At 47.0% G+C, this 15,086-nt stretch overlaps 1 protein-coding gene across 4 annotated transcripts in view; it reads right to left on the bottom strand.

Moving 5' to 3' along the window:
* Positions 1–288: 288 nt before the first annotated feature.
* The window catches only part of DENND5A (DENN domain containing 5A), a 108,147-nt gene continuing 93,349 nt past the window's right edge, over positions 289–15,086 (bottom strand). For 3 of the 4 annotated variants that reach the window (XM_060159702.1, XM_060159704.1, XM_060159705.1), the window contains 11 exons: positions 14,191–14,275; positions 12,550–12,634; positions 11,629–11,757; positions 7,869–7,990; positions 6,556–6,701; positions 5,859–5,977; positions 5,285–5,466; positions 4,590–4,672; positions 3,969–4,092; positions 2,802–2,970; positions 289–1,308 (listed from right to left, as the gene is read on the bottom strand). In XM_060159702.1, coding sequence (XP_060015685.1) covers positions 1,125–1,308; positions 2,802–2,970; positions 3,969–4,092; positions 4,590–4,672; positions 5,285–5,466; positions 5,859–5,977; positions 6,556–6,701; positions 7,869–7,990; positions 11,629–11,757; positions 12,550–12,634; positions 14,191–14,275 — 1,428 coding nt within the window. In that variant the 3' untranslated portion in view covers positions 289–1,124. Of the gene's footprint in view, positions 1,309–2,801; positions 2,971–3,968; positions 4,093–4,589; positions 4,673–5,284; positions 5,467–5,858; positions 5,978–6,555; positions 6,702–7,868; positions 7,991–11,628; positions 11,758–12,549; positions 12,635–14,190; positions 14,276–15,086 lie in introns of those variants that run through there. The other variant, XM_060159707.1, reaches the window with a different exon arrangement.

Genomic DNA, 15,086 nt, shown 5'->3' with positions numbered 1-15,086 from the left:
ATCCCGTCTCGGTCAAGTGACAACTTTTGCAACCTTGGCCAGGTCTTTTCCCCTCTCTGCCTCAGCCTCCTCCTCTGGGTAGTGGGAAATTAACCCTGGGATGCATCCCTCTCAAACAGCCAGGAAAGCTCCTGGTGCCGCAGTGGGTAGGACCCAGGACACACAAGGCCCTCTGGGCAGTCCTGGCCTGGGAGGTGACGCTACAGCCTGGTTCTCTCAGACAGACCCAGCTGCACCCTCTACTACCCACTCCTCGCAATACCCCATGAAAGTCAGGGACCCACACAGTTCTGTTTCAGGTGTTTTATTAAGTGGGCCATACTGCAGCTGGTTTCTAAGTCGCAAAATAACATAAATTTAACAATGATAACATAGCCAGTTAGACTGTGACAGCTTTTTCTTTCCTTAGAAAAAAGAAAAAGACTTAAAACACACAATGGAGGGTTAAATAAATAATACATAAAAGAAAGAAAAGGAAAACCTGTTAAAACGTGCTTATGTTTACTTCTGTGCAACTGTGTGCCAAGAGGAAACTGATTTTCTGCACGACGATACATCCTGGCATGTCTCCTTCCCAAATAATACTGACAAAAAAAAGAAAAGACATGGAGCTGACTCATCAGTGCTTGTAGAGGCACTACTAAAAATCCCTTTGATTGGAGCTTGGGGCTTCCTGCTCAGCACACCTGTATGTGGCCCGTGAAAGCCAAATATCCATAATAATGTTAATGTAGAAAACATCAGTTTAAAAACAATGTGGAATGGCCTCATTAACGCGGCGGGGACGAGGAAGCAGAACTGCCCCGCACGTGCCGCAGGCTCAGTCCAGGGAGGCCGCAGGCTCCAGCGCGTGGCCACGGCGAGGGAGGGCACCAGCTTCAAAATAAGCGGCACCAACCTCGTCTCCCTCTCCCTATCACTCTTTCACATGAAAGTGTGTAAAAAGCAAATCAGCAAATAAACTCTAAAATAGATTATTTATTCCAAAAATCCTCTACTTTTCTTTTTACAGTGAGTGTACATCTCCTCTCATCTCCTGCACAACTCGCGTAGGTCCCTTTGGGAAGAAGGGGGGAGAGCTACAGGCGAGTCTCTGGGTCCTGCTGCTAGCTGGTGCTGGGAAGTCAGATGTCGATGCCCTTGACCAGGGATGTCTCCAGCGTGATGTTGAACTCCTGCAGTGTCTGCAGCACGCGGATCAAGGAATTGACAAGTGTGTGGTCTTTGATCAGCGCCACATCCTCATACATGTGTGCGGTGATGGGGCAGTCAGCCAGCAGGGCGATCCAGTGGTGCAGGAGGTGATCTCTGGCAGGGAAGGATCAGTCCAGATGCGTCAGAAGGGAAGGGAAGGGACACGGTTAGCGAAAGCCCAAGGGAGAAACCTGCTCCATCACACCCTGAACAAAGTCTGAAGCTGGAGAAGCAGATATCTCCCCGCAGCCCCCTTTCCCTCCCCTAAGAGCACTTGGCGAAGATGTCTTACACAGTTTTAAAAGGTCCCCACTGTGGGCTACCGAGCCCTAGGGATGCCAACCCAACCTGACCCAAACAGGCCCTGTCATCTGCCAGAAGGCCTGCTCCGCCTCCCCCTCTAGCCCCCCAGACAACCCCACCAACAAGACACCATGTCCTGTCAGCAGCACTTCCTCCATCTCAACAGCCAATCTCTCCTAGATCGTCGCTCCTCCCCACAGCGACCACCACCAGGAATAACACTGCAAGCTGACATCCACATAGCACTCAGCATGTGCCAGCCACCATTATAAGAGATTTAACCTTCATGACAACCCCATGATGTGAGGTAGGTGCTATCGGTGCTATTATTATCCCCACTTTACAGATGAAGAAAGTGAGGTTGATGGAGGTTAAGCAGCTTGTGCAAGAGCACACAGCTAGTAAGTGGCTGATCTGTGATGTGAACCTGGTGAATCTGGTTCCTGAATCTGTTTTTAACCACTATGCTAACTCCCTCCCTTGCACGGCCTAAATAAAAACTGCCTTGTTTATCTGGGCTTCGTGCTCTCACCTGACCCACTGGAATAACCCCTAACAATTTTGCCCATGAATACCATCCATGATATCAAATCACTATCATTTCAGTCCCCTGATTAAAAATCAACTCTGTCCCAGCTCCTCATGGCCCCTATCCCTTAAAGTGTTTCCTTCCCACATTCCACCTGTTATTTCCTGACCCCACATGCTTTGCTTCCTTTAGGGCCTCTCTGTTAGTTCTGTCTGCTTCAAGCTCCCTCCTCACGTCTACCCTCCCGTTAAGGCTCACCTCAAATACCACCTACTCCCTGAGCCTCCTCTGATCCTTCTCCTCTACATTTTCAGCAAACGCTACGAATGCTTACTTTTTTGAACTCTCCCAAACTTCTGCCTTGTACTAAATAATCAGGACAGATGAACTTCTAAATGGTAGAGACCGTATTTTATTCAGCTCTATTCCCACACCTTCCATGAGGCCTGGCACATTCAAATGTTTGTTAAAGAAATTACTAGATATATACCCTCTACTTCAAATTTTGTCAGGGGGACAGTTTTATTCCTTCGCATCAAAATGTGGCCCCTCCTCCCCAGTTACACACACACTTTCATCCCCACCCTACCCCTCTCTCTCACACGCACACATACACACACGCGTGGCGCATGAAGAAAAGTAAGGGCCTCTACCAAGGCCTCACCTGCCCAAGGGCACCTGGCCATTAGCCACTCCCCACCCCCGCACCACACTGGGCCTCCAGCACCACCTTCAGGGCTGGCTGTGTGCACACTGGGCCATGAGGCTGCAGTACCTGGCTCCCAAGCACACCAGCATCTGAAACTTGCCATCCTTGCCAATGTTCCGGGGATTATTGTTGATCGCAGTGACAAAACGGCAGAAGTTCCGGGCCCTCGTATGCCAGTTTTCCTCAGGAACAAGTTCATTCTGCTCCAAAGTCTCGTAATAGGTTTGTGCTTTTTCTGTGAAGAGGAGACAAGCCTGCCAGTGACAAAGGCTCTCAAAACCGACCTGTCCCTGACTGTCCTGTAGGCCACTTGCCACAGGCCTACCTCCGTGTCAACACAAGTAACTTAGTAGGAATAACATGAGTGCTCTGAGGCCACTGGTCACATTTCAAAATGATCCTTATGAATGTCTGGAATTCTGCTGAGAAAGAGGAAGCTGCATCCTGCTGTGAAGCAGCCAAGTGCTTGCTTTTTGTTAGTTGTGGTCTCAGACTTCAATTCTAAAGGCATCCTAAAAATCACACATGACTGACCAACGTTCAACACTGCATCTTCAACTGAAAATGAGAGAGACTATGTATATTTAGTTTGAAAAATTTGAAAATTTTTGAAAATTTGAAAATTTGTGTTTCATTCACTTTGATAGTATGGTTTAACTGGCCATTTTGTCTTTATGTTTTATTTTGAAACCATTTACTTTATAAAATGTTCCATATGGATATTTATTTTCACTTTGAATAAATTAAAACAATTGGTACTTTAAAAAAAAATAAAAATAAAAAATGATCCTTATGTTCCCTATCTCTGTATTTTAACTTTCTTTATGTGGCCCTTGATATAAAGATGGTCCTTTCTCAACATAACTCTTGAGGGAGAAGCTTCTTGCATCAAATTCTCCAAGGGGGTGTAACACAGGGCTTGGACTCCAATGCAACTGGTCTTTTGGACCTACGAGCAGGAAGTGTGAGGAGTCATGACTAAGCCTGTATTATATATGACAGATGCCTGGAAAGAACCCTTCCTGTCCAATTCTCAGGGGATGAGGGGCGAAGGGTGGGAGGGCTTCTGTTATTACCTCCGAGAAAAGCCAGGGCAAACAAACACATCTAACCTGAGAGTCATCTGATTTGGCTTCTGTACCTCAGACCCCAGTGGTCAGCACCCACATTATGCTGATGATTTCCCCATGTCTCTGCATGCTTTTCCCACCCTCACACCCTAGCCCAACTCACCCAAGAAATCCCAAATGAAGACATTTTTGAAGAGCCGCGGTGATTTAAATCCATGCTGGAAAGCCTGTTCCAGGGCCGAGACAAGGCCACATTCTCCACAAAGCAACAGCGTAAGACTACCTCGCTATATAAGGAAACAGGAGAGAATGCCAGGCTTGCCTCAGCCAAGATGCCCTCCCACCACTGCATCCCCAGCCCACTGCCCACACCTGGGAGGGCAGCAAAAGACATGCAGGGACCTTGTCTAGCCTCCCCAGCACCTGGCAGGGCCTGACTTAGAGCAGCTCTCAGTAAATAGCTATTGAATGAACAGATGATGGTTCTGGGCCCCCAGCAGGGGACAAAGCCCATGTGGCCAATGTTCAGGGAGACCCAGACAATTTCAGAAGAGGACAGAAATACACTGTCCGTTGGAGACCCAGGGACTCTGCTGGGTTGTCACTGAGTAAGGAAAACAGGGCAACCCTAGGCACAGGCCCCCAGAGAAAGGAATCTGCTGAATCTCAAACTAACTGAGGCACACACTCCGTGTGCTGGGCTGTCCACAGCACATGGGCCTGGAACAAGATTATTCTCTCTTACTCAATATAAGGCCCTGGGTTGGAGGGCAGGGAGGCTCACCTCTTTCTCAGGCTTATGGAAGTGCTTCACGATGCCATTGACTGCCTCACCGATGGACTCCTGGATCTGCCCAGTGTTCAGCTCTGATAAAAATCAAGCAGATATCCAGTCTCAGGTTAACAGTACTTAGTTGACTGAGCAAAAGACTGAGGACATAAGAAGACCCACGGGAGAGGTAGGGCAGCTTGGACCCTGGGAAGAGTGGCTCTTGCCCACCCAACTTTGCTGAGCTAGCTCTTCCTAAAATCTTGGGACAAAAAGCAAAAGCTTGGATCTTAGAGTTCTGTCTCCAGAAGATGCTGGTCAAGTTTCTTCTCCACTTTGCTCTGGAACTTTTGGCAACCAAAAGAGTGCCAGGACTTGACAGTAAAGCTCAGGAACCAGGAAGGGGAAGGGCAGAAAGTAAACCGCTCTCCTCTATAGGGGCACATACAAATAGCACAGAGGACCCAGGCCAGGATCCAGGAGCTCTCCCCTCTCCTTCCAGTCCTCTAACAAGAGTGCCAACTCCCCACAACTGATTCATGAGAGGAGGGTGACAAATGCCTGGGGCTGCTTTGTCTTTGTCGGCAGAGGTGGTTCCTGAGGCAGCTGCACAGGCTGCGGGGAATCTGGGCTCCCTTATCAGTACTTCCAGAAATCTGCCCATTCCCCAGGCAGGGCAACATGAGGGCCCGGCCCCATCTCCCACTTACTGGGCTTGCTGTTGGGTGAGATGGTAACGAGCCTCCGGATGACGCTGGGAGACTGCTGCAGGGGCGGGGTCCGGCATGGCCTCTCGTCCACCTCAGGCTGGGATGTGAGCAGGTCCCCGACTAGGACCCGCTCCAGGCTTCCGTCATCCATGCCCTTCCCCAACCACCGGCCACATGGGAACCTGAGGGTCAGGCAATAGCCTGTCAGAACTGCCAGCTCCTTCAGCGTCCCTGATCAGCAAAGGCCATCAAAAAGCCAATCCCTGAGGACAGGCTCTGAAACCGGGCTGGGGATCCTCAAGGCCCTGCTCCTCATCCCACCGTGCGGCATCAGGGAAGCCACCCGAGTGACAGGTGGCCTGGAACCTGTGCACAGCGATGTCATACACCTTCACTTGTAAAGCCCTCCTTCTATTTCTTTTCAGGGCATGAGGCAGAGCCAAACAGGAAGTTGCCTCCGCCTATCACAACCTAAAAGGTCTCCCTGAGAACCCCACACACCTAAGCATCAAACACAGCCCCTGGTGGTACACCTAGCCCCACTGTCTCTGGGCATAGCTGAGGGAACACTTACTTGTAGGTATGTCCGGTGATCTCATTCCTGACCATCACATACTCAACAAGCCATTTGGCATACAGCCCAGAGTTATCATGGCCTATCTGCACCGTAGTGAGCTTCCCCAAGTTCTGGTACTGTGAGAGAACAGCCAAACAAAGAAGATGGGGTAGGTCAAGAAAACAGAAGAAAAGCGCCACACTCCTCAGAGGCACACATCTGACTGGCTCCCTGCAACGTGGCCCCCCAGTATCTGCAGGGGCAGAGCTCATGGCTCCACCTACTGCCAAAGCTGGCAGTATAGTACTACCTCATGAGGCACGATGCCAAGAAAGAAAGAGACACTACCTGGAGGAAGACTAGGGCCTGGGAGCAGAAGGCTCTGGAAATGGCAGAGCAGTCTGAGCTCTCTGTGAACATTTGGGCTCAGCAGCTGAAAGAATTCTTGGGGGTTTTTCAATACACCATGGACAAGGAGGTATGCAAGTCCAGATGGGTGCCTTCCAGCCAGAAACCACTTAGACAGGGCAGGTTCCCCCGTCCTCAGGTCAACCCTTGGCTCTGGCCTCTGATCGTCTTGAGACAGGTCAGCTGTGCTGAAGCGTAACACTGCATAGAGCAAGGCCTCTAAAACGCTGGAGAAAGCTTCCCAAAGTAGCTGTTGAAACTCAGATCCCCATAGAGCCTGGGGCTGTGGTCACCAGATAACACGTACCTCAAAGGTCATCTCTAACACATTCCTGGGAATCTGCAGGATCTGTGTCTCACCCAGTTCTCCCGAGATGCAGATCCATGGGTTGGCGGTGAACATGGAGCCCCCCAGCTTCTTGCTCGGTACGATCAGGATGTGGTAAGGAATCACTGTTTAGGGGAAGCCACAAAGGCATTGGAGGGGATCGGGAATCCCTCCCATACCTGAGAGGGCCCTGACCTGCCCCAGGTGTGCTGGCATGATTGGGGTTCCTGGTACATAGCCTGGAGCAGCAGGTCCTGAGGACCCAGTCTCTGGCTGACTTAGAATATTAGCCAATCTTCCCCTCAATCTCACTCCTCCCAGGGTTATCACCCAAACATCCAAATCCAAGCCCATCTGCAAGCTCAGAGCTAAGTAAACCTGTTCCTTAAACAATATCACTAACTCAACACTGCACTGAATTGCTTTTCAGAGCACTTTTCTATCTATCATCTCAAGGACTCTAATAACAATCTCCAGAGAGGCCAGGCAGGTATCACAATGCCTTTTCTGAGGAACTGAGAGGGAAATAGTTTCCCCCAGGTCTCCTATATTCCAGTCCAGTGCTGCTTCCACTGAAGCCTACAACCCTTTTCTCTGAGAGGGAGGATGGGTGTCATATAGAACAAGAGTCCACCACTGCTGAAGCTGCTGAGTCACTGGCCAAACAACTAGTCATGGGGCAAATTCAGACCATCCCCCACCAAACAAAGCATCCTAGCACCAAAGAAAGTTGAGGCTCCAAGGGCCTTCCTTAGACCATTTTAAACCCTCTTCCTCGCTCTGCAAATAGGGAGACCGAGCCCCACTGCAGGAGTAGACACTGCTCACAGATCCATAATGAGTTAGGGCAGAACAGGGCCTGGACCCAAACCTCCCACTGCCATCTGGAGTTTTTTCTGCTACTTCAGGAAGAGTTGTTGTTCCCTGGGGGCTACTCTGAAACTTTCTGTAATGCTGAATGACTCTCTCAGCCCAAAACAAGAGGGAGGTTTCTTTACAGGTGTGCAGGGAGGGCAGTGAACTTCACCCCCCACACCCCACTCCACCTTAGGCCCCCAGCACCCAGGACCACAGTAACAACACAATGGCCAAAAGCGCTCAGCTCCCTAGTTCAGAACAAGAGTAAGAAGCCTGAGAGAAAATACAACCTCCAAGGAGGGCAAGTACACCTCTCCCCACAGAAGAAAGTACAAGTGATAATCTTTCTTTAAAAAGGGGACAGTAAGTTAGCCTCAGACAGGCTCATGAAGACTGGCATTGGGAAGGCTAGTGGGGAGCACAGGGCTACTCACGGATAGTTGTGAAGACATTGGTGAAGCAGAAGTAATCGACGGCATTGAAAGAGAGGAGGTGATAGAGGAACTGCTCCTTCTCATCATCACTGCGCAGGAAGGCATAGCGCTTGTACAACTTTCTGTCGGAGAAGAGGCAATACATCAGTCTCCCAGACAAAAGGAGGGATAAGAGGCTAGAATTATTCAGTTCTGGAAGGACACAGCTAAGGGAAGAATGTGAGTCAAGCCTCAAGCTCTTTAGGGCCGCCGAAAAAAGGAACAAAGCCAGCTACTCCAACTGAGGGCTAGAGGGAAAGTGGCTTTAGCTACAGCAGGAACAACAAAAACCAAACTCCACCTGTGTCCAAGAGTTGACGTTACTATAATGTAAAGTGTCCGACGTCATGGGATCTTCTTTCCTAACCTGAGGGCTTCTATAGGGCCCATACACCCCAGTGTATGGTGTAGGAGTAGCAACAGCAGGAGGTTGTTACCAGAGCTAGTCTCTGACCCTCAGCAGACCTGAGATCCACAAGTCAGAACACTGCTCTGAACATGAATGTAAGCTGAGGACAGCTTCAGAGGCAAGGAATGGAATGATCCAGGTCATAGGCAACGAAGAGCTGTGCAGACGATGTCCTTCCCCTCTTTTCAAATTTCCTCCCATCCCCACCCCTCATCCACTGCTCACTCATCAAAGGCCAACCCCTCTGCCTGACACTGCAGGCCTCTGGGCCTGCACAGCAATGGTACCTTCCCCAAGTAGCAGGGACACAGAGAGCCAAACGCACAGGCCCCCAGCACAAGAAACACACAGAGAACAAAGGAAGGTCCCTGTCCTGCCTGCCCAGACTGCAGTCACCATGCCAGAGAGGTATGGGATTCAGTAGACCTGTGAGGTTCTACCTAGACAGTTTATAAGGTAGGAAAATTCACCAACCAAAACCTACTCTGTGCAGGTGCTGGAGAGGGAAGCACCTATCCTCACACACAGTCTAGATGAATAAATCTGATAAAGGCCACAGTATAAGACATAATGAGTTGCCAAATGAAAGGCACTCTCTGGGAATTTAAAGACTCAGAAGTTTCGATGGTCCTAGAACAGGAGGGCCTGAAGGATGGCACAAATTTAGACAGGGGTTGTAGAAGAAGGAGAAGGACAGGGTATAAAAGCCAGTTTGGCTAGAGTTGAGGGCTCAGAGAAGTGATCAGTCAGCAATGAGACTGAAAAGTATGGCTAGGGTAAAACGAAGGCAGGCCCTAAATATTCAGGCTAAAGAGTTTGTAATCTGCCCTACAAGTAATATGTTTCTTAGAAGTAAAGGGAAAGCCATAACCAACTTCAAGAAATTTGAATTTAGTACAGCTGAAGGGTGAAAGGGGCATGAGGATGAAACCTAGGGAGTGGAAGTAAATAAGGAGACAGATGGAACAGTGGCTAAGGACCTGAAATGTATATGTGGGAGGTAAAGTTAAGCAAGGAGTCACACGAACTCCAAAGTGTGAACCGAGGTAGGGAGAAGGAGTATTGGGAGAGGTACATGGTTCATGCCTCCAATGAAAGCAAATTTTAATAAGTGGAAAACAAATGGATAATGATAACACAGACCACCAGTGGTAAAAAAAAAAAAAAAAGGAATGAACAAATACTGTAACAAATGCTATGGGTGCCTGGAGGAGGAATGGACTAAGTCTCTGGGTAGTCTAGGCAAACTCTGGCAAAGAAGACTTCTGACTAGGCCCTGAAAGGGCTGAACACATCCTGAGAAGGGTGAGGGGTTTGATGTGGCTAGAGCTTTAAGCAAACTTAGGAGAAAGGTGAGAGAGGGTAGGATGGAGTAGTAGGTAGGTTTTGATGAAGTACACCTTTCTCTCTCCCTATATCCCACCCAAAACGCAATCTGTGGCAGCAAAACTCTCATTTTATACTCACTGGAGTAAATTCTAAGCTTTTGTCCTCTAACAGGGCTACAGTTTAAAGAAACCAAAATTAGTCTCCTCACCAAAGTCTGTGCCCTGTTTGCTCCTGCCTAGGCCCTTAAGTTCACAGGCCCTAGACCTATCCACTGCCTTAGACCTTCATAAAGATCCTGGGCTTGACTCCCTCTTGGCTACCTCTCTGCCATGTCCTCCTGCCAACTTGAAGCATCTCCTGACAGACGATGCCCACACCGGCCAACAGGAATCACTTCTGCCCTGTCAGCCCCTAGTGCCCACACAGCCACAGATTTTCCCAGGACACACAACTGTCCTCTAGAATCTGGTATGCAAACAATTCCCTTCCAAACTCCAGGCTTCAATGTTCACTTGTTCTCTTTTAGTTGTCCTTCCAATCTTCAAATATTATTCCTAAACCTTTTCACCACTAAAGGGAATCAAATGTAAGCACTTTAAGAGTTGTTATTTTGTAACCTCTCAAAGTGAGCTCTCTAATCTATCAAGATTTTGAAACTTGTTTCTTGCTGTGGTTTAAACACACAATAAAGTCTAAAAAATTACATTTTCACTTTAAATAAAAACAGATTCTTCAGGTTTAATCAATTCACTTACACAAAATTTCCCCAAGGTCCACTTCTCTGCTTTATTGTCCACAGGGAAGTCACATAATAAAGGATACCATGAAAAGATGCCCAAGGAAATGCCAAAAAGAAAAATGCCCAATAGGCTTGCCAATGAAGAAAGAACCAAACATATTATATATAGGAAAAGACAGAAAGGTGGTAACTGAGAGGCAGAGAAGGGAGATAGCCTTCCTCCCCACTCCTGCTCTAGTAACTAGGGTATGGAATGAATGCAAAGGATATAAAATCAAGAGAAGGGAACTGTAGATTTAGTGGTTCCTAGGAGTGAGGAAGAGCAAGGACCTGGTTACTCTGGGCTGGCCCAGGCTCAGGAGAGAACAAAAGATATAGGGTATATCTTAGAAGTTTCTTTTTAATTCTCCAATCCTTTCCTCCTCAAGACAGGAAAGAGACCAAGAAAATGCCCTATGCCCAACAGGTATACAGATCACTTGAGTGCCACAAGGAGAGGAGGACCCCCCAAAACTCTGAGGTATCCAATGAGGATTCCATCCTTCTCACTACGTCTGTAAGAAAGCTATTTGGGGGGGCGGGGATATAGATCAAGAAGGTAGGGAGAACAGATATAACAGAATTATTCTTCTACAGATAAAGAAAGAGAAGAAGAAATGTTACATCACCAAAAACTTCAGGAAGAATATATCACCAAAACAAGAAAAGTCCTCCCATCTTCCTTACGGGAACTGATCCAAGGTAGAGCACAGCAAGAGCTCATTGGTTGACCAATGGCTGAAAGAGCCTGGATAAACCATAGTAAGTCCCAGAAGAGAAACCAACAGCCAAAAGGGAGGACCACTGCTTCCTGGAGTGGTTGTGGCTAGAGGCCCGAAGAATCCAGGCCTTTAGAACTAAGTTAGGAAAAAAAAAAAAAAAAGAACTAAGTTAGAGAGCATGAAGTCAACTGATTATGTCTGAATGTTCCTACTAAAACAAGTGTGCTGTGTTGAGCAGCGCCAAAAGAGTTAATTCATCTACAGGAAAATATAAAAAATATTGCAGTGTAAGTGTACAACAGTGTTCTACAAAGAAAAGAATAAAGAAAAAAAGAAGAAATGCTGCAAAACCTTCATATGCAATTTGAGTTTAGCTGAATTCAGCAGTAATGATATACTGAATACCCTTCCCTTCCCACGGGGGTTTCCAATCCCTCCCGCCATTCCCAGGAGCTGGTTATACTCCAAGTGGAGTGGCCTTACTTGGTGAGCTCATGGTCTGAGAGAAGCTGCTTCAGGTGTCTGGAAAGTAACTTTTTTTCCATGGACAGTCGCACCCATGCTCTGGCTTTTCCCACATCAGTCTTGATTTCCCCAATGTTCTGGATGTGCCTGAAGGGGGAATGGGAAAAGGGGAGTGGAGGATAGGGTGGGAGATTAACTCACTATCAATACCTCCCCTGTAACACCAAAGGAAGCCTGGCCAGGAAGCCCTACTGCATCCTGAGAGAGTCCATCTCTCTTGTTCTCTAAATCCTGAGCTTCCATGTAACTTTGCCAGATAGACTCAGCATAATTTGGGGGGGCTTGGGAGGAAGCCAGTACAGCTCTTAAAAAGCAAGGCTAACCCCAGAGGTCTCAGGCCTTGAAATACTCTGGTGTAATTCTCCAAAAATGTCAGGAAACACAATTGCTTGTACAGCTCTACAAATGCATCATGAAGCACAGGACCAATGAGGAGGGATTCCTGGTTAAATGAGACACTGTAGAAGCCCAGGTCACTGAGACCCTGCTATTTAAAGTGGACACCTCAGACTTCCCTGGTGGCGCAGTGGTTAAGAATCCACCTGCCAATGCAGGGGACACAGGTTCAAGCCCTGGTCTGGGAAAGTCCCACATGCTGTGGAGCAACTAAGCCCGTGCGCCACAACTACTCAGCCTGCATGCCACAACTATGGAAGCCCATGCACCTAGAGCCCGTGCTCTGCAACAAGAGAATCTACCATAATGAGAAGCCCACGCACCAAAACGAAGAGTAGCCCCCGCTCGCCACAACTAGAGAAAGCCTGCGCACAGCAACGAAGACCCAACGTAGCCAAAAATAAATAAATAAATAAAGTGGACACCTAAGCAGCAACTGAAAACAGGATTTTAGTGTCTTATTACAAATGAGCCCAGACTGACCTCATATCTTGAATGAGGGAGATTCTCAGGGGAGGCATGACTGAGCTGGCATCAGACTTCCTCCGTTCTGAATCAAGAAATATTCCTAGAACAAAAAGTTGGTTAAGTCCAAAGAGATCTGTATACCCAAATAGTTGACTACCCTTCTTATCTCAAATCACAAATATCTACAGAAAAAAGCTGGGGTTACTTTGGTAACACTTTGATCAATCATTTCATGAATATTAAGTACCTACCAGGTATCAAATTTTATACTTTTATGCATATTATCTCACTTAATTCTCTAACAACTTATAAGATAGCCATGGACGGTATCACAGAGGAGGAAACTGAAATTCAGAGAGGTTAGCTGCTTTGCCCCAATCACCAAGTGGCAAAGTCAGGACTGGAAGGAACACAGATCCTCTGGCTCCTAATCCAGTGTGTTCTCATCATAATCCATGGAAGCAGTGATTCCACTAGGAGCTACTACGCATGTCCTGCTCTTGCCTCAAAATGGACTACAAAAGAGCCAAGGGAATATGTAAAGAACATGATGCAGAATGCTTAGGACCTCTAGATACAACACCTTTATATCCTCATGTTTGGCCCAACATTTAAAATTAGTATCTTCATCATTCAGCTGCTGATAATTTTTGGCTACAGTTTATCCCTTGGCAATAAATTCTACAGCTTTCCTGAGAAGACTCTGCTCTCATACTCAGAAAGTGGACAAAAAACTCCTTATGAGGCTACTTTGGGAGCTTTTGTACCTAGTTTTTTGCCCACTGTCTTCCCCATGTTCAGTGCTAGCTGAGATCAACTAATTCAAGGCCAAAGACAACACTGAGTATATGCCTACCTTTTCGCCCCCACTTAAACTTATCTTTACCATTAGGACAAAAACATCTAAGAAAGTTAAACAAACTCCCTGGCAGAGAGAGGAGAATGAAGGATGGTATGAAGGGGAGATGCTGCCAAGAAGAAAAGGAAGGAGGGAGACTGTCCTGGAAGGGACACTGCAGGATGTTATAAAGAACAGTAGACCAGGAGACAAGAGGCCTGGCTCCTAATCTGGCCTCTTCTATCAATTCACTGTGTGATCTTGAGTAAATTAAATTCCTCTCTGGATCCCAGTTTCCTCCTCTTGTAAAAAAAGGGGGCTGGACTAGATGATTTCTGGGGTCCCTGCCAACTCTGATATTTTTATTAAATATAAACAGAAAGCAAATGGAAGGGATCATGCACACCAGGCCTTGACTTTGAGCAGTTCCAAGGCAGGACACTGACAAACAGGCTCTCTTAACTGATAGGATAGATCATCTCAATGTTCATCTCAGAGAAATAAAACAAAAGACTCTGAAAACACTCTAAACACAGGACATCAGTATCAATCCAAATTCATTTAAAACCCAAATTTATTCTAAGACTGGCCTCTTGCTGATATAAATCTTCTATCTCACTGATCAAGTGTATAGAAACACATAATAAAAGCAAACCCCATGGTTTTGGCATGCTCTGTGGTTCAGAGAGCCCTGTGGCTTAAACATTACAGAGTAAAGACTTCATTGACCTGGAACAGTCTGCTACAGATGATCACTTCAGTGGGGGATGGGAAAGTAAGTGGAGGGAGTTTGGCCAATGGTGCAGAGACCATCTTACCTGAGGTACTGAGGTTTCCTGATGTGAGTTTTCTCTGCCGGTTTTCCTGATAATGTAACAGGTGGGACCACAAGGCTGATTTCCCCTGGAACCAATGCAAGGGAGAAATATCTATCAGTTTAGATTTCTAAGGGCAAGGCATCTAGTGAGCGGAGTCAGAGATAATTTGAACATATAGATATGCGCTTTTGCTAAAAAGTATCTGTCCTATTTGTTATCTCGATGTACACCCAGATGCAATGTATACAAATATATATCCCCTTACTAAAATCCAGGAGAAATATAAAGAAGAATGGAAGGGAACAGAAAAAGAAATGATCCCCCACTGGGAATAGGAAGGACGTGGCCAAAAAAGAGCCTGGGAATGGACCAGTGGATAAGAAAGAAAAAAGCAAATAACCTATCAATCTCTAAATGGTCTGTTGGTTGAAGGTCAGCTTGGGTAGTGCATGATGGCTTTTGCACAGAGGAATGGATACCGAGCCTACAAGATTCTGTGACAGCTCCCGAATTTCCTAAAATATTTAAAGGCATTCCTGCCCTTAGTGCAGCCTAGGGAGGGTAAGTCATCACAAGGATGGGGATTTACTGTGGAAGGTACTTTGAAGAAGCCTGCAGGAAAGGAGGCCAGTACTTAACTGCAAATCTGAGATGTACTATAGTCGACACAGCAGAACCTTGGCATTTGAAAATATAAAAGCTGCAGTTTAAACTGCTGGAGACACGCAGTGATTTGTCATTTTACCAAGGCACAAATCTGAACAGCATTCTCAAGCCTGACATAAGGAAGCAATTTGCCTACATAGTGAATAAGCCTAGCTGGTCACCCAGCAACTGCTTTGTCTCTTTCTAGTCATCCTTCAGTACACAGTGACCCTTGTTATGGGATTAAAAAC

This window comes from Lagenorhynchus albirostris, chromosome 9 (genome assembly GCF_949774975.1).
Source record: "Lagenorhynchus albirostris chromosome 9, mLagAlb1.1, whole genome shotgun sequence".
Lineage (NCBI taxonomy): Eukaryota > Metazoa > Chordata > Mammalia > Artiodactyla > Delphinidae > Lagenorhynchus > Lagenorhynchus albirostris.
The sequence above is the reverse complement of the archived record's forward strand: the minus strand, read 5'-3'. Positions and strand labels throughout refer to the sequence as shown.